We start from the raw sequence: 25,550 nt of genomic DNA, 5'->3' as shown, positions 1-25,550 counted from the left end.
AAAAACGCAGTTTCCTTTCCACTCAGTTAAACACGGGACATTTGCAAAACCTGCCCAGTTTTAATTCCTATGTATGTAAGTCTAATAACAAAGATTTTAAGTCCCTAACAGTTGTTATTAGCAAAATCAAAGTCTGTTTCTTCTGCTTAAAACTTACAAAACGCAGCTTTCAAAATGATTAATTTGAGCAATAAGACAACCTCAAATCCTATTTGAGAATACAGGGGAGTTGGGCATACATTTCTGAAAACTTTGTGTAGTGTTTTGCCGCTAAATAACTACAAAATACGTTTTGAGATTCGTAGGTCAGGCGCCCAAGTCTAGGAATATAGCTTCTAACTACGATTGCATCCCCAGATCTCAAATAAATAACTTTATGTTTTTGGAAAGGAGAAAGAAAACTATAGATCCCCCACTTCCACAATAAAAAATCACCCATTTTTTTTGGATTGAAAATCTTTAATTTAAAATTTACACCACACAAGGGGGAAGAAAAAACACTCACATTCTGTTAACAACTAAAACCCATCAGAAGTGTGCTGTAGGAATCGGTTATTTATTTAACACTGTCATGGCTTTTATTTCAAAACACAGTTGCATCGAAGGGAAAAAAAAAACAGTTCTTCCGAGTCCGTATCTTTTTTTTCCTTTTTAGAATTTGAAAAGGAATCGAACACACTATATATATACATACCGCCATATAAAGAGCATTCAAATAGGACAAAAAGATCTCTACAAAATATAAAACCCACCCTTACATATTATTATTTTTTATTATTATTAAAGAACCCACCAAGCCAAAAAAGACAAGAAGGAAAACCAACCCCACCAAATGTTAAAAAGTCACCCAGAGGCTCTGTGTTAATGCTCTTTTTTTGTCGTCTTAGAAATAAAGAAAGCAAACAAAAAGCAACATTTATGATTTCACAAAAACTCCAAACTGTGGCAATGTATTTAGCTGGTTGTTGTAGGATATACAAGAGATCTTAGCTGTTTAAATATATTTGCTATGGGATAGATAAGCTTGGGTTCAATTGGTTTTTACTCATGTTTTCCAGCCATTCAAAGTGGCCCGAATGCAAATTCATTGAACTGTCATCACTTCAATCCATCAGCATTAAAAAAACGTCGGTCACGCACAAAGATACCTCACTTGCAAATTTCATCAGAGGGATCAGACGAAAAGGAAAACATTCCTTTAGGTAAGAAAAATTAATCCTCTTTTACCGAAGTGTTAACACAACTGCACAACCACATGGCAAGCATCCAAGCAAGAATAGGGCTTGTGGGCACAGTCCCATTTATGATCACATTTTGAATACTTTTCTTTGTAAAGGAAAGGTTCCCTTAATTATCTAAAACTATATAAAAGTGAACATCAAAGTATAAAGGGTGAAAAAACACCATCACAAGAAACCTGACACAAACGGCTTTGAACACAGAACCTCTAGAACTTTTTACAAAGTTTAAAAAATCATCATCCATACACAAAGGTAGGAACAGTATTGGGATAAAGCCTTTACCAAATCCTTTTAGGTTAAAATGATCCAAAAAATACCCACAATTTCTACTAAATTGCCTCTCTTTTTAACGTTCCCCTCTGCTCCAAGCGCCTTTGCGTCAGTTGCGCTGCGCTAGGAATGAAAATCCACGGGGGAACCGTACCAGATTTTGGCCGATCCTTCTCAAATGTGGCGCCGCCGTCAAAACTAAATTAGGAGCCTGACGTCACACACCAAGAGTTACCAATGCGAGTAATGGATTATTCATATTCGCAGGCCAACTCCCTCTATGCAAAAATACCCCTTTTATTATTATTTTTACCCCAAATTAGTGACAAGCGTCTCCCAGGCAGGACAGGTAATAAAAAAATAGCTTCTCTTGAATACACCTGTGTATTATTTGGGTAAAATACTTATTTAACAATACAAGCCCGTCTGCCCTAAGCCAGGACCGAAAAGAGCTCTGCGTCTCCATTGGTTTTTCTTTTTGAAAGCAACCTGCCTAACGGAAAGTAAGATGAATGGCAACCAGTTTGTCACCACCAATGGTTTGGTTCTCCATATTTTGGACTTCAGCTCCCAGAATTCCTGACTGTTCACCAAGCTGGCTGGGGCACATGGGAGTTGGAGTCCAAAACAGCCAGAGAACCAAAGTCTGATCATCACTGGTCAGTTTCTCCTGATTCCTGGGATGCGTGAACATGTTCCTGAAACTTACCGAGAAATCCCACTAAACAGTGTTGTTTGAATAGCCCTCCAGCAAAGAGCCACACTTTGAAGGAAAGAACCGGTGACCTCTGTATTCAATCAGAATTGCCAACTGAAAACTGCCAGTTGGCCCACCAACTTTCCATAGCCTTTTTGTGTTTTGTGTGACTAGAGATAACTTTGAGCCCCTCCAAATCTGCTTCCAAACCTGGATCGGAAACAGTCAGAAACCCAACGCTGTCTAACTTACCTGCCAACTCTTGCTTTAGAAAAACGATATCGAAGGAAAAGCTCATTTCCTAGTGTTTAACATGATTAAGGAGTCTTCTCGATGAAAGTTAAAACATTTCATGTTCTGAAAATTAAAGGAGGAGGTAGAATCCTCAAATATCTGACAATTCCTGAGGGATATTATGGTCAGGAAGGGAACAGCGTAGGATGAACATCAAGGAACTTAAGTATGTCTCAGTTGCCTTTTATTTAAGGGGGCATTTCTGTCTTTTAAATGTTTAGGAATAAAAAGCGAGACTCAGATAAAGAGCTGACCCAATGCGTTCGTTAAAGGTCTGCATCAATGTTCCCTAGAGATGTGGCATTATGAGCGCAAGTATGAGACTCTGGGTGCAAAACAGGAAATTCAGGACGCGACTCATGTGTGCCTTCTTCAGACATCCTTTTGAAATGATAAAATGTTATCCCACTGCGATGTATCTGACTTTTAGTGTGCTGTCTTGTAGAGCGTTTAAATTAAACTTCTTAGGGTCTCTCTTGCCTAACTGCGGCTAGGCCCAAGAGCATGCTCACTTGAAAATCTAGCAGGAAGAAAAAGAAATCAAATCTTGGGCCCCAGGAAAGAAGGTGAGGAGACAACTGGTTCAATGATTACAAGAGATGGAAACAGTGTTTACCTGCGCATGATATCGATAATGGGCGATCACTGCTTAGTTGGAATGATAAAAAGGGCAAAGAAAGAGTAAAAACACACTTCCTATAAAAAGTTAACACATTAATGTCTTCTGTAGGGAAACCTATGATACATGGAGACATACAAGGCTGCATATCACTATTGCATATCTTGCAACAAATCTGAAATCTGGTCCTAGTTCTCTTTGCTACGACTTAATCATCATCCTCGTCACCTTCGTCTTCAGCGGCACGTTTTCTCTTCTCCCCTCGGACACCTCCGGCTGCGGGAAAAAGAGACATTTGTCACAGGTACATCTGGGTGCATCCTTGTAAGAAGGATCTAGACAAGTTGGAGCAGGTTCTGGGAAGGGCAACAAGGACGATAAAATGTAGTAGGAGAGGTTGAAGGAGCTGGGCATGTTCAGCTTGGTGAATACAAGACTCGAGGGGTGACACAATCATACCCTTTAAGTATCTCAAGGACCGTCATGGATGCAAGTCTGTTCTCTGCTGCCCTAGAAAGGATGGGCACCTGGTCTCATGGTTTCAAGTCACAGGGAACAGATTTCAACCAGATACTAGAAGGAGTTTCTGAATGGTTTGGCAATGGAACCAACTGCCTAGAACGGGGATGTCTCTTTCTCAGGATGTCTTCTAAGAGAGGTCAAATGAATAGTTCCTGAACTGAGAGGGCAGGATGGAATTGAAGGCCACTGGGAACCTCTTCCAACTCTAGGATTTCATGATTCTGCATGCTCAAACTTAGACTGAACCATGGGTTACTCCAAAGCACTGTATTGCTAAACAACTTCTTATCGCTGCTGGGCATAGCATATCATGAGAATACACAACAGAAATATGTCCATGTGACTTTGCTAACCAGAGAACAAGATATTCTGCATCACCATCACCACCACCGTCCTCATATTCATTTGTATCCCAGTCTGGGGCTTATAAAGCAGATACAGCTTAAAAAACACGTTGTATAGAAGTGAAAATATAATTAAACTCTTAACAGAAGAAAAAGCAGTTAAAATCATGGCGATTAAAATGAAAAGAAGAAGCAAACAGCCTAGAACCTCCAGCAAGCAGCCCTTAAATGCCTGCAGAAACAAAAAGACTTCATCTGCCTATGAAAGGGAAAATAGGGAGGATGCCAGCCTAATCTCTCTGGAAGAGGACTTCCAAAGTCTGGGAGTTGCCACTGAGAAGGCCCCCGTCTCCTCTGTTCCCACCAGATGAAGGTGATCAGAGAGAGAGAAGGGCCTCCTCAGAAGACCTCATGGGACTCCGTCAAGCAAAATGAAAGAATTCAATACCAGCAGTACAGAGGACTTTTATCATGTACCCAATGACCACTGGTTTACAGGACAGATTTCAGTGACTGTCCTTTTGCCGTTCAGGAAGATTAAGTACTTTATGACTGTTTCTTGAACAAACTTTTGACCAATGTCATGCGGGATGCACAGAAACACCTTTGCTCAGTTCTTCCAAGTGTAAGACATCCCTCGCACCTGCTTGGGAGCTCAGTGCCAGAGCATGTGCCATGTGTGTAGAAAAGCCTCAGCTTCGATCCTTGGCTTCTCCAGGAAGCACTAGGAAACACTCCCGCCTGCAGTCCCAGAAAGTGGCTGCCAGTCAGTGCAGGCAAAAGGGGCTCGACAGATACATGGTCTGAGTCCCTCTAAAAGCAGTGTTCTATGTTTCTCTGTGCACTTGTGTACAAATTATGGAGCGCAAGCTCAATTTTAGAGCAATGACTAATTGGAGCACACTTCAGCTGCTCTCAGCCAGCAAACTCTTCCACATACTGGCAAACTCTTTAATTTTCTACCTCCAACTACTTCTATCAAACCAGAAGATAAATGGTCTTAACTGTGAACCAGAACTTTATCACTGGAAAGGAAACTTTGGATAAAAACCCAGTAAGTTCCAGATGTCTTAATGATCACACATGAATTTCTTCGGTGGCAGACTAGATACGACACTTACCTTCCTCTTCTTCGTTCTCTCTCTCCTCTACATAATCATCATCGTCTTCTTCGTCCTTCAGGAAAAGAAAACAGTGCTTTCAGCAGATTGCAAAAATGCCACTTCATAAATACCTTGGGAAATTCATACTCCTGTCCCATCCTAGTTTACTAGTTCTGCTTAGTCAAAACTTATTAGAAGGCCAAGACAGAAATCTTCATAGAAATATCACCACAAGTTGGCAATAATTGGAAGGCACACAAGAACGCCTACATCATCAGATTTCTGGGTGGCATACAGATAAAACACAATTTAAAACAATTTAAAACATAGTATAAGTAACGTAAAGTTTAAAACCGTACTAAGCAATTTGACAAAACAGTTTAAAACATTAAGCAAAATCATTAAGACCACACACTCTTTCATAAAAAGTTGTGTTTTCAACTGTTGCTAGAAGACCAAACATCCCTCTCAAGGGAGGGAATGCCACCATAGGGGCACAACATCGTAGAAGGCGTTGTGGCACACAACCACAACCACAGCCCTGACTTGTCAAATACCTTGAGAATAACTTCTCACTTAGAAGACTGAGACTAAATGTATACACAGCAATCTTAATGCTAAGTTGGAGCCTTCCAACATCTGAGCGTTGCCCACTTACTTGGAAGTAAGCCCTATTGGACTCAAGACTTACTTCTCTGCAGATGTGCTCAGGCCTGTCAATAATCAATGAGTAAAAGGAGTGATATGTTCACCTGGATCTCCTCTTTCATCAAATAGGAGAGTCCGACTTCTTCCTCCTCCTCTTCCTCTTCGCCTTCCCCTTCCGCCAAGTCTGAAGCATCGTCGTCTTCCTCGTCGTTCTCTTCATATTCTCCCGGGGGCCCGGCTTTGTCCTCATCTTCCTCGTCTTCGTCTTCGTCTCCATCTGAAGGGAAGGGTATGCTAATATAATGCATGCCGCAGGCTACTCTCGCGCCGGGAATTCAAGAGCCCATTTGCAGATTCAAAACCAACCCGCGTTTGAAGTCCTCCTGGGATGGTACCACAACTGAACACAACACAGGAGACAAGTCTGAATGCTCCGGAACTCTCTACCTTTTATGCAGGCAACATGTGAAAGGCGGACTTAGCCAAGTTCTCCATGGTTTTCTGGGTGCATGCAGGGAGGAATGTGAGATACTTTGCCTTCTCTCTCATAGAGCTCCAGCGCCACTACAATATCCGGAATCCCACAGCACTGAGCCATGGCAGTTAAAAGTGGAGTGAAACTGGATTATGTCTGCAGTGGATGTAGCCAACATCTACAATCTATAGTTCCTGCACGGGTAAATCTAAGCCCAAGTGAATGTTACAGCTTGCCAGGGGTAAGCACAAGTTAATGCTGGAAACTCTATACAAGAAACACATTTTACTGCTAATCGCAAATGTATTTTACCTTTAAGCTTTCCTTTATCCTTTTTGAAATTACATATATAGCCACCATCTTGAAGAGTGGATTTTAAACCACACCATTTGCACGATCCTTGCCCTTACTTGATCCCTGGTACTCTTAACTCCCACCTTCCTATCTAAGCTAGCAAAGACTTGCTAACTTTTGCAATCCACGCATTTTGTGTAGCTACCTTCATCCTCTTCGTCTTCTGAGTCGGGGGCCTCATTGTCGTCTTGATCAAACCCGTCTAGGTACGTTATTTGCTGAAGCAACTCAAACACGCTTTCTCTGTAATCTTTTGGTTTTGTGATTTCGCAGTTGAACAAATCCAGACTCTTCAAATTCTTAAGGTTTTGCTGAAAAGAAGACAAGGATGTGACTAGTTTTCTTACTTCCAAAAACGTGGTTATCCCATTATAGGATGTGGGGAGCTTCGTTACCATTTTCCAGACCCCTCTGGGACAATTTAAGTCCTTTTCTGAAATAGGAAGTGAAGAAGCGACTTTAACGACAATGAATTTATTATTACTAATTAATCCACATTTGCTATTTATGATGGAGTTGGGAGTGAGGCTCAGAAAGTAGAAAAACAGATGAGTCGAAGGCTTGGCCTAGGAATACTGACTCCACATTCCTGACAGCTCCTCAATAACCCTCCGTACAACAGGTTGTAAACCCCACTTTTTACTCACAAGGGACTCCACAGTGCTGAGGTCCTTGATTTTGTTGCCGCTCAGGTTTAGGTACGTAAGATTTGGACACCTCTCCGCCAGGACCTCCAGGCCTCCGGAAATTAGGTTATCGCTCAGCTCCAGCTGCAAGGCAAAAGCGTCTCACAACGAGGCACGCCAGTTTTTGATACCTTTCCCAAGTCTGTGTTCTTGTAGTTGTTATGATTAACTTCAGCTTTCTACCTCAAAAACTGGGCTTGCAAAGCGAGTTAATCATTAAAACAATTATAATAAGGTTAAAAATGTCCAAAAAGCAACGTTAAGACAGCCAAGGAAACCCAATGGGCGATCTTGGGCAAGTCATACTCTCTCAGCCTCAGAGGAAGGCCATGGCAAACCTCCTCTGAAGAAACCTGGCCATGGAAACCCTGAGACAGGGTCACCACATTTTATAAATCCTCATTTTAGATTTGTTATAGGATAGTTTCCTTTTTTTGCTAGCATCTCCAATTCACAAACCTCATGCGCCTGCAGTCTTGGAGACAAGTTACTCCTAGTAAACAATAACTGGTATCTTTCTTTAGTTATTATCTGATGTTTTGCTTTGAGTAGCCATACCTTGCTTGTGTATTTTTCAGCTATTCGATATTTACATGGCTGTGTTTATCACTTTGCAACAGATAACTTCTGAAGTAGGCCTTCAGTATTTTGAGGCACAAATATAGTCCTGAAGACACAGGGGAAAGGCAGCTGGTTCTCACATCAGACAGCCTGGGAACCACTATTATTATTATTATATTTATTTGTATCTCCCTTATTTTCCAGAACTGGGACTCAAGAGTGACCTGCACCACCTTCCTTCTTGTTGGTAAGTTTACTCATTTAGTTTATTTTATATCCATTTATAGTCTGCCTTTCTCTCAATAATGGGACTCAAAGCAGCCAATGACATATTTATAAACAATACAGATTAAAACTGTACAAAGGCATTAATGAAAGTAGATATAGAAGTTACTTAAAAAGCGATTAAACAGTTTATAAAGGGGGGAACCCCAAGCCATGTAGACACACACTCGTCCCTCCACATTTATGGCTTTGACATTTGCGGATTTGATTATTCACAGATTTTATTAATACGTTCTCTCTAGGAATAACTAGGTCCTCCAGCGCAACTCCGTGGTTAACTTGAACCAAAAGTCGCACTGAAAGACCTGGAGATTATTCCTAGAGAGACCACTGCATTAGGCCTTTGTGCCTCCTCCAATGCAATTTCTATGCTCAGTGTCTGGCAGATGTCGATCACAGAGTTGCACTGTAATGAAAACAAAACCAACATGCTTTATAACTACTGACAAACATTAACACTAACAGAAAACCACGTAATTATTGCTTGTTCGTATGGGCCAAGTGAGGTTTCTGAGCGCTTTGCAAAGGCAGCCCCACTTAAGAGAGCATGCAAACAGGATGCAACTGAGGCATGTCCTGCCGTGGCCAGATCAGACTCCTCCATAGATACACGACAAACAATGTTGATGCTATGAATCTGAGCAAGACTTCCCCAGGCAAGCAAGGGCCACCTGGCCATCATCACCGGACAGAACCCAAACCCACCTTCCCGGACCGAGACCCACCTTCCGAAGTTTATTCAAAGCCGGGAGCTTGGCCAGCGATGTCAACTCGACGTTGGCCATGCTGAGGAACTCTAGCTCTTTAAAGGTGTCATTCAGGCCTTCGATTTCGCCGTTGCTGGAGCGACAGTTGTCCAGGACCAGCTCCGTGACCTGCAGCGGGGAAGAGCACACAACCGCCTCTGAGCCGGAGGAGAGCGCCTCAGCCGTCTGCTCACACTTGGAAGGCCAGACATGACAGAACCACAGCCTCTCAAGCCATGGAAGGAACCCTGAAGGGCCATCTAATCTAACCCCTTGTTGTGCAGGAATACACAACTGAAACAAAATGCCTATCTACCCTCCGTTCAAAGGAGAGTCTACCCTTTTATTTGCTCTGCTCTGAGAACTACTCGATCCTGTTTCGACATTCTCCTTCTCTACTCGAATGCATTCTTGTAGATTGACAAGATCCAAAGGTTGGAAGCAGTTCACGACAAACGCAACCCTGCCGTGTCCCCGTTGTGTTTTTTAACCAGGAAAAAGCCACGCAAAGCCATCTCGCCCCTTCCTTCTCCTCCTTTTCCTGGGGAGAGATGTGGAGACAGGGCCCAAGATGGATCCAAGCCCTGGCCTTGTTTTCTGGCCCAGCGTTACGAAGTTAAAAATAAAAAGCCAGGGAGCTTTCGCCACGTTCAGCCGCAATGGCTTCCCTCCGCAAACAATTGGGCCACATTTCCCAACAGCAGCAGCAGCAGCAAGGGCCAGGAGGACGACATTGGTGTTGTCGTTGTCCGGTTGCGTAGCTGACACAACGCAGAGAGAGAGAGAGAGAGAGACCCATCTCAGCCAGGTCCTGCGCATGGCAATGTGTGAAAGAAGGACGCCTGACCTAGATTGGACAAAAGGGCCAGTCCTCAAAGTGGGCCTGAAGGAAGAGGGCTGCTTCTCAGGGGGAAAGTTTGCCTTTGGGAACAACGCCTCTGGCTTGCCTTGGCAGCCATCATCCCCAGAGAGAGAGAGAGAGGTATTTAAAAAGGGCATAAAACACAGGCCCAGCTTTGGGATTTGGTGGCAGGGAAAGAGTTCTGTCAACCAAGCCGTGACCCAGATATAGATATCTTTCTCTCTCTCTCTGTATATCAATATATGTGTGTGTGTGCGTATCTGTGTCTATACATATGTTTGTGTGTATTTGTGCGTGTCTCTCTCTTTCTCTCTCTCTCTCTGTATATATTTGTGTGTGAGTGTATTATCTCTCTCTGTGTATCTCTGTGTGTATCCATCTCTCTCTCCCTGTATTCATGTGTGTATATATACATATATGTGTATGGTAGTTGTGTGTGTTTGTATATCTCTCCAGGTGTGTGTTTCCTCCTCTCCCATCCTCTTCCTCCCAAGTTGTTGGCCCTTGAACCACACTCACACTCTTCACACAAAACTGGGGGCCAAACCAGGCTCCGAAAGAAGGAGAGACCTCCTCCCAAAGAGCCCTTCTTCCTTCCCTTCTTCCTTCCTTCCTTTCCTCTAAAAAGAGGCCTTTGAGAAGGAGAAGAAGAGGGTCCCCCTCTTTCCCCAGCCTTTACAGCCCTGAAACCTTGACCAAAAAGGAAAGAAAGAAAGAAAGAAAGACAGAAGGAGCCAAGGAGTTGCTGGGCGGCCCCAGCGCCATGGCCAGCCTTTCCTCCTCCTCCTCCTCCTCTTCTCTTCTTCTCTTCCCTTTTCCCCCGAAGCCAAACTACGCACCGAATGAAAGGGGTGCAAAAAGGCCCCTTTTCCTGTCGAAAGGCCTTCCTCTCCTTGCTTCCCTGGCTCACCTTCTCCGGCGCCCGGTTCCTGAGCTCCAGGTGGATGCGCTTCTTCATCTCCATCGCCTCCAAAGAAGAAGAAGAAGAAGGGAGCGCGGAAAAGAACGAGAAGGAGGAGGAGGGGAAGGGAAGGAAGGAAAGAAGGAAGGAAGGGGGAAAGAGGCGGACTGCCCCCTCTCCCTCTCCCCCTTTTCGCCTTGGAAAGGATGGGCAGAAGAAAGCTCCTTTGCCCAGAGGCCTTCCCCCTCCTTTGGCCAAAGGCGACGACGACGCAGCTGTGTGCCCTTCAATGGCCGCTGCCGGACTGAGCCTCCATCATCCACCGCATGGAGGGCCCGACACACGCTCCGCCTCAACGCCCACGGAAGGAGGGAACGCAGCAGGAGAGGAGGAAAGGAGGAGGGATGCACAGGGGAAACCACCCTCTTCCACCTCCCTCCCTTCCCTTCCTCCTGGGCCAGCAGCCCCACTCTCTTCCAAGCCCTCTTCCTCCTCCTTCTTCCCTAGGCCTCCTCCTCCTCCTCTTTTGTCACACATTGGGGTTGGAGGCAGGCCCACACAAGATGGGCTCCCATGGGGCCAGGGATGGAGAGGGCAAATGGAGGGCATCCTCTCATTGAAGGAGGTTGTCCTTTGTGGCTCACTCTCCTCCCCAAGGACCCCCTCTCTCAGAATTATAGGATCCTAGGGTTGGAAGCGACAGGGGACATTTAGTTCAAGAGACCCCAAGAGCCATGCAGGAACTCACAACCCAAGCACCCCCTGTGACAGATGGCCATCCAGCCTCTGCTTAAAGACCTCCAGGAAAGGAGACACCACCAATATCTGGGCCATCCAGTATAACCTCCTTTTGCCATGCAGGAATGCATAGGATCCCATAGTTGGAAGGCACCCCCAAAGGCCATTGAGCCCAACCCTCTTCAGAATGCATAGAAAGGTCTGTCTCTGTCCAAGTAGAGATATCTTGCTTGGGCGAATCATCATCATCATCATCATTGTCTCTACTCCACCTTTCTCCCAATAATGTGACTCAATGCAGCTAACAAGATACTTAAAAACAATACAGACTGAACCTTGTCACACTCATGTTCAGAGAGAGTTTAAACGTTGGAAGGGATCCCCAAGGGCCACCCAGTCCAACAAATAATCAAAACCCTCCCTGGGACAGATGGCCATCCAGCCTCTCTTTAAAAACCTCCAAAGAAGGGGAGTCCACCAACTGTTCCTACTATTGCAGAGCATCAGGTAATCCTCCTCCGCTTCTTTTGTGTGTCCTCCAAGCCCAGCTCCGAGGCCCAAAGGCTGTTCAGGAGAGGGCTGCTCCAAAAAACCTGGCCTGCCTTGGCTTCCTGGAGCAGAGGGGAAAGGAAGTCATCACTCCCCTTCAGAGAAGATTGAGGTTGTGGGTTCAAAGATATAGCAGTGCAAGTCTGGAAAGAACAAAAATCCACCAAACTGTGATACCTTTAGGGTTTTTTTGTGGGTTTTTTGGGCTATGTGACCATCTTCTGGAAGAGTTTATTCCTGACTCTGGCTGGCATCTTCAAAGAATTTTGGCATGGAAGATAATGGGGTATATATACTGTTGGTTGAGAGGAAGGGATTTATATGCTAATTTCTATGTTGGTCTGTTGTTGAATGGCGAGGTCTCAGGCTGGGAGATCAGCAAAGGAGGATTTGTGTCTGTTTGGCTAGTGATCCATTGTCTGCTGGGAACCCCCCCCCCGACCCTGGGCAATGTTCATTGGCACGGGCTGAGTCTTGCTTTTGGTGTTTTTCAGGACTGGTTTTCAAACTACAGGAAAAAGAGATGCCACTTCAACATTTGGAGGAACTTCCTGATGGTAAGAGCTGTTTGACATTGGGAGATGCTGCCTTGGAGAGTGGTGGAGTCACCTTTTTGGGAGGTCTTTAAACAGAGGCTGAATGGCCATATAGTACCATTGGTGCTTTGTTTATTCCTGCATGGCAGAATGAGGTTGGACTGGATGGCCTTTGGGGCTCTTTTCCAACCCTACGATTCTACAAACAGAGAAAAGGGGAAGGCACCTAAGGCTATCTCATCATCATTATTATTATTAAAAATATAGACCTATAAGTTTGGTCACCAAAATGTTAAGTGATATAGGAACCCTATCCCTGTTCCTTCTATATTATCTCTGACTCTGGAAGCAAATTTTCTTCCAGAGAAGCCATGCCCAGAAACACATGGACTTCACTAACTGAGGTGTACCAATGTTGGTCGACGAAAGATATCACTGTTTTGTGGTTTTTGGATGTTATTGTGCTGAGGTCTACCTGTATTTTTGTAATGCATTTGAACACCAGCAGGTGACACTGCAGGTCCACATATGTTCAAATGGGTTTATAATATTCCAGCCCTGATTCTCAGCCTTTGGCATCTCAGAGGTTTTGCACTGATCAATGGACATACTGGATAGGGATGCTGGGAGCTGAAGTCCAAAATATCCAGAGGGCCAGTGTTTGAGAACCATTGATTTACAGGATAGGATTAGAGGATGCCTGTGCACCAGGTGAGTATAGACACTTTTCTCTTGGAAGATCCCAGCTAAAAATGCACAGGAAACATCACAGTCTTCTTTCAACATTTTAAATAGACCTGGCGGCCAATTTAATGACTTTTAGTCAATCGATCCTTTCAACTTTTTAATCAATGCTCTACTCAAGATGAACATCTAGAGAATTCAGGGGATGGGATATTCCACAACGGATAAACACAGTCATTTATCTTCTCTGCTGAGGCCATGGATGGTTAGGATGCTGAGTCTATATATCAAGAAGTTCTCCCTTTTCTGCACTGTTCTTGGGTCATGTAGTGTTCCTCTTTCAGTTACTGAAGAATCAGATTTCAGTTTCAGGCTGTAGCAACTGGAACATCATGTCCAGATCGTGGGAAGTAGTAGTGGTCTCACTCTATTCTGCTTTGGTTTGACCTGCATCTGGTTTTGGGCATCACAGTTCAGGAAGGAGGTTGACCATCTGAAAGTTGCCTAGAGAAGAATGACCAAGAAGATCGGAGACCAAGCTTTGTGAGGAATAACTGAGGCTGCTAGAGATGTTTAGCTTGGAGGAGACTGACAAACAACATAAAACAGCTATCTTTAACTATTGGATGGAGTATCATGTAGAAGATAGAGCAACCTTGTCTTCTGCTCTGGAGATGAGAACACAAAGCAGTGGATTCAAATGAGAAGAAAAGAGATGCCACCTAAAAATCAGGAACAACGGTCTTGACTGTAAATACCGTTTGACTGCTTTGGAGGGTGGTGGACTCTTCTTCTTTGCAGGTCTTTCAACAAACGCTGGATGGACATCTTTCAGGAGTGCTTTAGTTGTGTGTTCCTGCATGGCAGGGGGCTGGATTGGATGGCCCTTGGGGTCCCTTTCAGCTCTAATATATGATTCAATGTGGGAGATAGGATGGAATGTTCCAAATTAAAATGCCTTGCCATTGGTTGCTCTAAATGTTTGACAAATCACAGGTCGTTGGTTAATGCCAGGAGATCACTCTCCTTGCATTTTGGGCCCCACTAGAGAACCCAAAGAGCCTGCTGAAATGAGGGAGCCATACAAATCTGTGCAAATTTTGGCAAATTGCAGACAGTGGCACACTAAGAAACCACAGGAATATATTTTCCATGTATTACGAGTTGTTGGAAAACTGAGTTTCTCAGGCTGCTATCTACAGCTTTCCAGGATCTCTCGATGGTCAGTGAGTAGGCAGACCCAAACAAGTCTTTTACACATGTCCAAGAGTTTATGTATAAGAGTTCTGTTCTTTTCACAGAACTCCAAATGACTTGTGCGGGTCCCTCAGATTTCACAAGTGATATTCCACAAGGTGTCAAGGAAACATGACTCATCTGTGCTGGAAAGACAAGCAGAAAACCCTGGTTAGGGATGTGGAAGAAGCAGCACAATTCTTTCAATCGACATGAATGTTGAAGGAAAAGAAGAGGCTTGGTTCCTAAGTCTAAGGAAGGAATAACTTCATCTTTGGAACGCATACGATATTAAAAAGTGAGCAACTTAATGTAAAGCATACCAATCTGAGAGATACATGAACGTGGCTTATACAGGCCATGTGTTCCTGTATGCTGGGGTTGCACTAAACGTGGCCCCTTCCAGCACTAGGGTTTTAGGCAATTTATACAGAATAAACATGACTTCTCTAAGAGGGAATTTGGTCCAGGGCAGAAATAACATGGATAACACAGGGATGGGTTCCTACACCATGAAAAAGAAGAGCACTTTGACACTAACAAAAAAATGAAGCACATGTGAAATGAAACAACCAAGTCAGGTATGCTTTGTACAAGCAGACAAAAACAGGTCGAACTTTTTAGAGGCTCATCCGCTCTCCCCTTTTCTCTTGGTTTTTCTGTTCCCACATGTAAGGAATTTTGGAAGGAGCCCATAGGATGGAACCAGGGCAGTTAAAGTGGAATGATAGTGCTATAACTGTGTAGTGTGAAAGGGCCCCAGGAGTTTACCCATCTGGCTGAACCTGGGCTGCCTAAAAATGCTCACATCTGACTTCCCTTTGCTTTCCTTGCCAAAAAAGCAAACTTGTTCACAAGTTGGATCATCTTCTGACCTGATCCAAGCTTCTTAGATTCTCAGACTCCGTCCCTGTTCTGTTGCTGGTTTTGAAATCTTTAGGTCATAGCAAGAAATCACAATTATCTTATATACCATAGAAGAGCTCCGTACCTTCTGAGATTATATTTGGAGGTCTCCCTGGAGGAAGTGCAGAACATGGAGAAGGGCAGCGGAGAAGAAGAGGCAACGGCTGGGAAGTAAAACCACGCCAGAGAAGCCCGTGAAATTCTGCGAAAGGAAACAGAATGGTCTCTGTCAGTCCAAGTAAGGATGCCCTACTTGGGTGAATCATCATCACCATAACCTTCGTCATCATTGTAACCATCTTTACTCCATCTTTCTCCCATTAAGGAGACTCAAAATGGCTAACGAGATTTAAAAACAATTCAGACTGAACCATGTCACAATCGTGATTGGAGGGAGTCCCAAAGGTTTGGGATCAGCCACCAAGAAGGCCCCATAGTCTCCCAGTTTCCCAGTAAATAACCCTGAGAAGGCACTGGGACAGTGGCTATTTCTGAGAGCAGTCTTACAGATCTGACCATAACCTTTTTTGGTAGCCCTGTGTAAAAATTCATCACCGCCACCGTCCCACACACACCAGAGATGATCCTGCCAAAAAACAGACTTTCCTAAAGGCGCGACTTACTTTTACCCTGGTCTCTTCGAAGTGAGAATAGTTGAAATATTCGTAGGTGGAGTTGACTGCAAAGGCAAGAAGAAACATTTATTGAAGGTCTTTTTATATTGTTTCACGAGGTGATGCCCCCCTGGATAAAAATATTTAAAACAATACAGTCGGCCCTCCATATTCACAGATTTTTTTAATCTGCGGATTCAACCATCCACGGTTTGAAAATATTCCCAAAAAAGATGTAAATTCCAAAAAGCAAAGCTTGCTATTTTATATAAGGGACACCATTTAACTACGCAATTGTATTTCATGGGACTTGAGCATCCATGGATTTTGTTATCCACAGCAGGTCCTGGAACCTAAGCCACAGCGGATACCTAGATTAAAAATGTTATTTCTCACTTTGAAACCTTTTTCCTTTGGCTTTAGTTTTGACTTCTGGTTTTGTTTTGTTTTTAATCTCTCATTTTCAATGGGGTAGGATTTTAAAATGTTAGGGTTCTTTTTTGAGGGCGGCCTTGGGAGAAGGCAACGTACAAATGAAATGAAAATGTTAGAAGCAAAAATAAAAATCATTAGAAATATTGAAAGCATGATAACCTTTCAAGGACCAAAGGCCAGAGGGAAGGATGCCATTATAGCAGCCCAGCAGAAGCTCAGAAGAGATGGAGCCACCTCTGTTACACAGCTAAATATATGTGTAAAACTACACAACGTAGACCACAATATAAAATCGCAGCCAGCGTCTTTACTGGAAGAGCTGTTTGACAATGCTTTGGAAGATGGTGGATCTCTTTGGAGGTTGGATGGGCAGCTTTCAGGAGTGCTTTAACATATTCTTGCATGGCAGAATGGGGTTGACTAGGTGGCCCTTGGAGTCCTTCCATCTCTTGGATTCAATGTCTCTGCCCTTGTTCCCTTTCCCAGACTCTCCTACTGCTTCCAAAATTGTCTTCCGGCTCTGAGCCTTGGTTTCTGACCCTTGCTCTGGACCTCTCCTTGCAAATGGTAGACCTTACTTCACTGAGACGGCCAGATCAAGCACCTCAGATTTCTGACCTATTGTCATGAGACAGAGACATTTGCCCCAGGTCCCAATAGGTCCAACGATTCTCCATGCAGTTACAATTCCAATTCTTCTTTCCCCATCACCTTACCATCATAATAGTAGTCATAGGGGAACTCTTCGCCGCTCTCTGTCAAAGGGACAATAAAAAGAAATACGAATGAGGACAGGCCAGGATGTTGATTCTCAGTACAGCCCAATATAAGAACATGATCATCATGGATAGATTTTGGCCTGTCGAATCTGGCGCAGTAAAATACGTTTCATAGGCTCTACTGTTTGAAAATAGAGTGTCTCAGTGTCTGGTGCACAATATAGTGTGTTTTTGTCTGTGTAGGAGACAGGCAGCAAAATCTGTGGCATCCAGATAACCACGGCCAGGTCTCTCTATGCCATTGCAAGCCCCATCTCCCTCCATGAGAGAGATCCTCTTACCGCTGTAATACAAAGAGTGGTTCCCGTCGTATTCATCGTAATACAGAATGGAGTCGCCGGCGATGGTTCCTGCCAAAACAAAAATGGAAAGTGTGGACAACGTGCAATGCGTTGAGCATCTCCCATATCCATGGAGCATGGTTTTGACTAGCTTTAAAGGGGTTTAAAGGAGTGTCCTGTTTGAATGGAAGAGGATGAGAAGGAGAAAGCCAGGCTTGAACATGTATAGGTAGACCACAAGATCAGGCTTTGCATACAATAAGACAAGTGGTTAGAAAAAAACCTGATACTAGCCCCTGAATCCCCATCTCAGCCACGGAACCAGCTTCAGAAGAAGTCAACAGAAAGACCCCTCTGAATAAAGCTTTCCAAGAAAACCCCATGCGAGGTTGCCAAGTTCGCTTGAAGAAATTCAACAGCTTTTTCTTCCTCCTTGCTGAGGATTTCACCCTTAGAGTGGCTAAGAGTGGATTTTGAAACTTAAGGGTAAACTAAAACTCTTAAGAGAAAACGAAACAACAACTAAGTCTGAGAAAGTAGACTTTAGCCTATGAAAGCTCATGCTGCCGATTTCTTTCTTTCAGTATTAGTCTCAAAGGGGCTACAAGATCCCTCTACGTCCTGATTCTGCGGATTAACACAAGTGTATCTTTTAATTCTGAAAAGAGAGGTGACTTTTAAAACGAGTTTTGAGTTATTAAACTAGCAATAGCAATAGCACTTAACATTTCTATACCGCTTTCATCATGAACTAAGCGCTCTCCAAGCAGTTTACAATGTGTAAGCCAAGCTATGTGTAGTGTCTCCTGTCTTCATTCAGACATTTCATCCATTTGGAATTGTTCCTAGAGAACCTCTTGCCAATGGGAACAGAGTGTTTTCCTTTTCTCAGAAGCGCTGAATCTCTATTTGTAGACATCTCATCATTCTCTCCCTCTCTTTGTCTTCAATTCTCTTGTCCCTTGGGATCGCCGCATCTATAATCTGAGCTTTGTATGGTCCAAAACACGTGGTTTTCTTTGAAAGCCTTGGCTCAGTGCTAGGGAATCCTGTGAATTGTAGTTTATCCTGGCACCAGAGAAGGCTAAATACAGGTATCTCACAAAACTACAGTTCCAGAATTGCATAGCATTGAGCCAGGGGAGAGAAAGAGGTCTCTAACCGGATTATTTCTGCAGTGTGTTTTGGACCTATTTCTCAACAGCAGTTATATGTCTGGCATGTTATGCTCTAATTCTTCATCAACTTGAATATTAAAGTCCATCATCATCATCATCATCATCATCATCATCATCATCACTATCTGTTTTTGGACAGTCAACTTCCTCTCTCTCTCTCTACAGGACTAATATCTCACTAGACCAAGGCAAACCAAATGCAGAACATGAAGCACAAGCAAGACCCCCAAATCCTTGCATGACTGACAAAATGAGCAGCAGCACTGTAAAATAAAATTGCACTTCAAATCAGACATCATCCTGGCTTACCTCTGAGACTCTGAAGCGTCAAGGCCAGCAGGAGGAAAAGAACTGCACCCATCCTTCTCACAGCGGCGGTACTCCAAACTGGTTTCTATGAGAGTCATCCAGAAAGCTCCTTAGAGGAACAAGCAAACAATGTGATGAATATCACAGGAAATGACACAATTCGAAGAGCTGGACCGTATCGACATCCCCTATTGTTCAGAGAAAAAAGAACGTCTCCTCTGGCGAGTTCTTACTTTGGTTAAAAGAGAAAAACCCAATTAATTATATTTATTTCATAGGCCGAACAAACTTGTGTGATTTCATAGAGTAGACTCTTCCCAATGTTTGTCTCTAGGAAAAGATTGATACTGTTATGGACTGGCCTTCGTCTTTGTAAATGGCAACTTTACATTGAATCGAGGAGTTCCGCAATATCTATATTCACCTAGGGGCCGTTGCAATGTTACAACATATGGACATCCGTTGTGAAATGGTGGAGTAACTGACGTGCCACAACTCGATGTCTAATGGATGCTCCATGTACATCTGGACTTTGGCTAGGAAAGGTTGGCGCACAACTGGAGACCCCGATGTGCCTTGCAAATGTCCAATGTATTAATCCATTTATATAAGTTTTGGATTTGCAAAGTTATGAAACGTAGACGGTGATGTACAATCTCAGTCAATAAAATAGTAATAATTACATTTATGCTGCCATTAGCAGAACTCAAAGGGGCCTAAACATTTCTCATGTAAGTTGATGTAAAGACTGGCATGCATAGATGCCATTCAAGTGGCTGCAACCAGAAGTGACCAATGTCTTCAGTGGTTCAAGAGTTTGGGAAAGTTACACTTGGAGCCTCGGTTTTCATGAGGGCAGAATCTCCTTTTCCATGTCTTCCTCCATTTTACCAGCAGATTGCCGCCTGTTAGCACTTGCAGATCGATGGGGAAAAGAACGCAAGATTTGCAAAGTTTCACCCTCTGCACATTTTGAGTCTGAATGACTGAATTTTCATTTGGGGACCAATGCTCTTCTTCCCGCATGGCTAGACCTTTGCTCTGGGACCTTCTTTGAACATGAGCATCCAGTAACTATCTTTAAATCTTTTTCCTGGTTTACTCTCTGCTTTGAGGAGAAAGATGAGAGAAAATAACATACAAAGAGCAAATAAGATGTTTCATTCTTCTAAAATGAACAAAAGTCATGAGACGTTGCTGCCTTTCAAGGAAGACAAGATGGCCAGAAGTGAAACAGGAAGGAGGAAGGTCAGAAGAAGTCAACTGTTGGCCGAGTATGACTAAGTTTTTGACAGTTGCATTACTTCCTTTATGGATGTTTTTCCCACATTTCTTGCCCTTCACGAAGCAAGGGTTATGTCAACCTTTACTCGGGGTTGCCTGTTGAGGATCATCTCAAACGCTGAGGTTTCGAAGCCAAAACCTGAGAGCAAGGGACAATGGTCCCTTCCGTTCTCTATTTGAAAGACCATTTTCTCCCTTAGGAACCAGCCCATGCTTTGAGCTCTTTCGGGGAGGCCCTTTACTCCATCCCACCGCCCTCAAAGTAATATTTGATGGGAACGCGGGAGACACAGGGCCTTTTTGGTGGTTCTGAAAAGCCCCTTCCAGAAAGGTTAGACTGGTATTCTCCCTATTTTCTTTTCACAAGTAAGAAAAGACTTTTCTGTTTCGGTACACATTTGATGACTGACTGTAAGCAATGTGCTTAAAGAATCTGCTAATTGTTGTGCTGGTGTGCATATATGTGTGTGTGTGTGTGTAACACATATACCATGTTTTAATCTTGTTTTAAACATTTTGGTTGGTCAATCTTTGCATCTTGTGACTGTTTAACAGTGTGTTTTTTAACTTGTTGTTCGCTGTTTGAGTCCTGAACTGGGGGAAGAGAAGGATAGAGATAAATATCATCATCATCATTATCATCATCATTATCATCATCATCAAGTTGGATGCTGAATGGAGCAGAGAGCGAGTCCTGGCCCCACAATGACTGCAAGGGAAGGAGGAAGGTACGTCCCTACATAGACTCCCCGGAAAATCTTCGTAAGTTACAGCAATCTGTTTGCAAACTGTAGCAAGCTGTTGTTCTCCTAGGTGAGATGGAGATTTCCTCCCCCAAAAGTGGGGAATTTGACCTCTCATTTCCCGCCTCGATATGACCCATGAAAACTGGAGAATCAAGCCCAGTCCCTGGGAATTGGAAACCTTGAAGTTTCATTCTCTTCCAGTCTTAAAAGTGTGGGAGAGGGTGGTAAAAATGTCCCTTTTGCCAAATGGATTTTTCCAGCTTTTTCCAGGGACACTGTGACCGGAAGAAAACGAAAATACTTGACGTTTTGCGGAGAAAGAAAGATGAACACACGTTTCTCCGTTTGGCTGCTGGGCTTGTTTTTAATGCAGTGAGTCTCAGATAGATAAGCACACTTCTCTCTGTTTGCCTGCTGGGTTTGTTTTTAATGTGATAAAAACAAAGCATGGTGGGGTTTTTTTGTGGTAGGGAAGTTGATCTTTCTTAGTCGTTTGTTTTTGTTTTTGTCCTTTTGTGTTAAAATCAGAGTTTGGAAAGCTGTTCTTTTATATATATACTTTTTATTTTTAAAAAAGGAATTTGTTGCTGCGTTTGAAAAGGAATTTAGGGTCATCATTTGGTCCAGTGTGCAAAATGCATTCCTTGTTGACTTATGGAAGGAGGTGGTGGACTCTCCTTCTTTGGAGGTTTTTCAACAGAACTAGAAAAGCCACGTCTCATTGATGCAGCCTCTGAGAACGTATCTGAACTGTAAATTAGTCTTTGGGCTAAAAACATTTCCCTACTAAGATGCAAAGAATATTGGTCAATATCCATTTCCAGGTCGAAAAATGGTTTTCCTGACAGTTGGTTAACCCTGCCGAGAGGAATTAAACCCCGTCGGGAGGAATGATTTGCTTTAATTTGTTGTAATCTAGCTTGTACACATACCAGAAGTAATTAAACAGACAAAATAACTTGTTACTGTAACTCGCGTGGCGAAAAGGGGCAGGAAGGAAGTCTCTCACATCTCTGCTAGCAAACAACATGCCAAAAAACCCCAGCAGACTTTAAAAGGCAAGGTACTCACATGTCTGGAGGAAATTAGACCAAAAACCTCTAAACTGACACCAGATGGAGCAAAGCAAAAGGAGAAGTTGATTCCAGGGGGGCGAAGGGAAGCGCGCAGATGGCACCTGTTCCCAGGGCTGCCACAGCGGCACATGCCTTCCTTATATCACATGCGGAGTACTGTAAACCATGCACATGCTCTCCAGCTGTCCTGACTTGGCAGGGACAGTCCCAGTTTCACCCTCCGCCTTCCCACTTTCCCAGCTGCGTCTAAAATGTCCCCATTTCTCTCTCCTCCTCCCGCCTTCCCCTCTTTGTCCTCGGGAGACTTCAATGGAGCCTATGAGGAATGGCTTAGGGAGCTGGGAATGTTTAGCCTGGAGAAGAGAAGGTTAAGAGGTGACAGCCCTGTTTAAGCATTTGAAGGGATGCCATATTGAGGAGGGAGCAAGCTTGTTTTTTGCTGCTCCAGAGAACAGGACCCAAAGCAATGGATGAAAGCTCCAGAGCAAGAGATTCCACCTCGACATTCGGAGGAACTTATTGACAGTAAGAGCTGTTCGACAGCAGAAGATGCTCAGGCAAAAGCAAACAGCGTTATATAGTTAAATCTTGTTACTGGATAATGTTTATATCCTTTAATGTTATAGAGAAGACTAAATGCCTCTTAAAACTACTATTCCCAAAATTCCATAGGCAGTTAAAGAGGTGCCAAACCAGATTATTTCTGCCGTGTGGATGCAGCCTGTATCGGGCTGACTCAACAAAATGAAAAGCATGAAACATATTAATTTTAAACAAAGAATAAAGCCAGGACAAGCACCCTTTTAAGAGCCATTTCTTTATCTTATCTTTAACATGGTGTCAGACTGGATTATTTGTGCAGTGCGGATGCAGCCGTGGTGTTTTTTTAGCATTACACTAAGGATTCCTCTGGCAGAACAAGGTTCGAATCCCACATGGAAACCCAGTGGCTGAACATGGCCAGGCCATGCTCTCCCAGCCTCAGAGGAAAACCAGAATTTGGGGAAGAAATCTTGCAAAGAAAATCCTAGAGGAGGGCATGCCGTAAGTTGGAGTCGACTGGAAGGCAGGTACCTGCAAGAGCTGAATTCTGGCCACATGTGTCTCAGTTTTATATCAGAGGGTATGGAAATGGTTGTGATATTTCTACACGGTGCAAGAGAGTGGACCAAACCCAGAAGCACCTGGGATCGGACCTGATCTTCTGTGCATCAGAGGAAGTGAAATCCACATATGCAAGAGTGAGAGAAAGGAAATGAAGTAAGCCAGCAAATAAACAGAATGCACATTTCCTTCACAACTGGTAAAGAAATCATACCATTTATGTCTTGAACCACCAGGGAGGGTCTTTGCTTGGGCTGCGGAAGCACAACTTTCCTACAAGCTATTTTTACACTCAAGGAGATTGTGGCGATGGAGGTGAGCGATATCAGACTCAGAAATTGCATATTTCTGGGTTACTCGAGCGGAAGGCAGTGTGGTGTAGTGGTCTGAACGTTAGAGTAGGATTCTTGGAGGCTAGGATTCGAATCCCTGCTCTGGGTCCCCTTGGTCAAGTCACCTCTCTCTGTTGCAAAACAATGTCTAAAGCCAGTTTTGAAAACATCATTTAAAACACAAAAGGCCATGCAGAATACAAAGCATTGACCTCTGGGAACTCAATGGATCTGCCCTGGTTTTCCTGTTTGGCCCAGTTTTATTCTGAGATATTCAAGATACATAGTAGATATTGCATCCATTACGGAGATTGTTTTGCAAAGGAATTCTGCGCCACCATCGCCCTGGCGTTGGATGATGACCATCACGTCCTTTGGTTACCGGAAAGGAAGCTGGAGGAGATCCAGAAAGGAAGTACGAAAGACTAAATGAGGGAAGCCACTGACAGGGAACAAAGGCAAAGCAAGGCGACTTGAGAAAGGAGCCTCCTCGAGGAAGGAAGGTGTTTGGGTTTTCTTTCTGCAGCTGGAAAGAAGAGGTGCCGCAGCCAGATTCTTAAGAATCAAAAGAAAATATGAAAGTAAATGTGCCATCAGATAGGAAAGGAAATACAGACACACCCCAGTTAACAAAGCCTCTCACTGGGATGCTCCTTTTTGCAAAGGCTTTATTCGCCCAGCGGCCCTTCCATTTGTTCTTCCTCCTCCTCTATCAATCTGAAAGCCTTTTAACATCCTCAGCATTGGCAGGAGGGCTGGAGGAACACAGACATTCAATAGGTTGCAGCAGTGTGTCTCTTAGAAGCACAACAGCCTTCCTCCTCTGTGTCAGGCCAGCCCCCAGCCATCTTTGTTTCTTGCTTCTGAGAGAAAGCCAACACTTTCGCTTAACAAGGCTCCTGTGCCTTGGACAGCACCAAGAGACACAGCGATTCAGAAAGCAAACCAAAAAGGCAAAAAAAGACAAGTCCTAATAACCCTGTGGACACCACACTTTATGCTTTAATGGGTGATTGTTTGCTGTTTGTTCAGTGCAAACCTTGGTGGGGTTTGTTCTGCTGTGGCTGCAAAAGGCACAAATATCTCTTAATCAAACTTCTTTCTTTCTTTTTCTCTCTGCGGTTTTCCTGTCCTGTGATAGCAAGTCAGAAGCACTGCTGAAGTGCTCAGAGCTGGATGCCGCAAACACTTTTGTCACAACCAGGGCCCAAACACCTCAGCGACAATCAGATTCCAGCCTAAAACGGCCACCAAATGTGCTAACATGATTTTTAAAAGGTGAATTTGGGTTCCTTTGCTGTGCTTTTGCCAGAAGGATAGTATCAACACAGTTATCGGCCCCTTTTGCCACTCTCCTGTTGCAAACTTTCCTCCTCTCCTTCTGCCTCTCTCTCCTTTCTACCAGGATTATTTAGACCATCTAGACAGGTGATGCCCAAACTTTGGTCTTCCAGGTGTTTGGGACTTCAACCCCCAGAAGCCCTAGAAAGCTAGGTCAGTAGTCAAGAATTCTGGTAGCTGAAGTCGAAAACATCTGGAGGAACAAAATTTGGGAACCACTGATCTAGACAAAACCTTAGGACCCTTTCCACTTTAAACCACCTGGGCAACATCCTACTTCATCCTGGGATTTGCAGTTTTGTCTAGCCCTTAGACTCCTGAGCCAGAGAGTCTTCCTCTGCAATGGGTCCCTTTGTTTCCAGTCATCTGGATGGAAGGAACCCGCCCCAAATCCACCCCATGCGCAACATGAAGTGGGCCACCGTTCCCCATTCACCGTTCCCCATTCAGCAGTTATCCCCAGTGATAGGGTAGGCAGAAAAAGAAGAGGCAGAATAAACTATTGGGTGCATTATTTGTCTATTTATATCTATCAAGCCATTTCAGTGTGCTAGATTTTGAAAAGCAAAGATGTACAACTGAGCATTAAAGTTAGGATAATCCAAGCCATTGTATTCCCCATCACCATGTTTGGATGTGAGAGCTGGACAGTGAAGGAAGAAGACAGAAAGAAAATGAATCATTGGAGATGTGGTGCTGGAAAAGAATGTTGAGTATACCATGGATGGCCAAGAAGACAAACAAATGGATACCATGGATGGCCAAGAAGACAAACAAATGGATACCATGGATGGCCAAGAAGACAAACAAATGG

General features: G+C 43.8%; 2 protein-coding genes across 7 annotated transcripts in view; one reads left to right on the top strand and one right to left on the bottom strand.

Annotated features, from left to right (window-relative positions):
- Positions 1-438: 438 nt before the first annotated feature.
- Positions 439-11,040, bottom strand: ANP32E (acidic nuclear phosphoprotein 32 family member E). 2 transcript variants are annotated; one of them, XM_042439534.1, is made up of 7 exons: positions 10,618-11,015; positions 8,825-8,974; positions 7,215-7,337; positions 6,713-6,878; positions 5,843-6,015; positions 5,109-5,163; positions 439-3,397 (listed from the first exon to the last, which is right to left on the bottom strand). In XM_042439534.1, exons 1-7 carry the CDS (start codon positions 10,669-10,671, stop codon positions 3,330-3,332), a joined length of 789 nt encoding a protein of 262 aa, XP_042295468.1. In that variant the 5' UTR covers positions 10,672-11,015; the 3' UTR covers positions 439-3,329. The 2 variants fall into 2 exon arrangements, with proteins under 2 accessions (XP_042295468.1, XP_042295469.1); XM_042439535.1 differs by lacking the exons at positions 439-3,397; positions 5,109-5,163 and having other exon boundaries at positions 6,012-6,138; positions 10,618-11,040.
- Positions 11,041-11,095: 55 nt separating this feature from the next.
- Positions 11,096-25,550, top strand: part of APH1A (aph-1 homolog A, gamma-secretase subunit) — a 45,228-nt gene continuing 30,773 nt past the window's right edge. For 2 of the 5 annotated variants that reach the window (XR_006100699.1, XM_042439529.1), the window contains exons 1-2: positions 11,096-11,853; positions 12,390-12,452. Coding sequence is in view for 1 of the 5 variants with exons in the window: in XM_042439529.1 (XP_042295463.1) it covers positions 11,694-11,853; positions 12,390-12,452 (223 nt within the window). In the remaining 4 variants the exon portion in view is untranslated. Of the gene's footprint in view, positions 11,854-12,389; positions 12,453-18,955; positions 20,866-22,452; positions 24,674-25,550 lie in introns of those variants that run through there. The other 3 variants (XR_006100696.1, XR_006100695.1, XR_006100698.1) reach the window with 2 other exon arrangements.

Source organism: Sceloporus undulatus, chromosome 9 (genome assembly GCF_019175285.1).
Source record: "Sceloporus undulatus isolate JIND9_A2432 ecotype Alabama chromosome 9, SceUnd_v1.1, whole genome shotgun sequence".
Taxonomy (NCBI): Eukaryota; Metazoa; Chordata; class Lepidosauria; order Squamata; family Phrynosomatidae; genus Sceloporus; species Sceloporus undulatus.
The sequence above is the reverse complement of the archived record's forward strand: the minus strand, read 5'-3'. Positions and strand labels throughout refer to the sequence as shown.

What these genes read in the sequence shown, in the direction of transcription:
- ANP32E (XM_042439534.1), bottom strand. Translation starts at nt 10,671, where the DNA reads ATGGAGATGAAGAAGCGCATCCACCTGGAGCTCAGGAACCGGGCGCCG. An exon ending in GGAACCGGGCGCCGGAGAAG is followed by an intron (nt 8,975 to 10,617) that starts GTGAGCCAGGGA and finishes TCCCCGCTGCAG; the next exon opens with GTCACGGAGCTGGTCCTGGA. An exon ending in AGAAGACGAAGAGGATGAAG is followed by an intron (nt 6,016 to 6,712) that starts GTAGCTACACAA and finishes CCTTCCCTTCAG; the next exon opens with ATGGAGACGAAGACGAAGAC.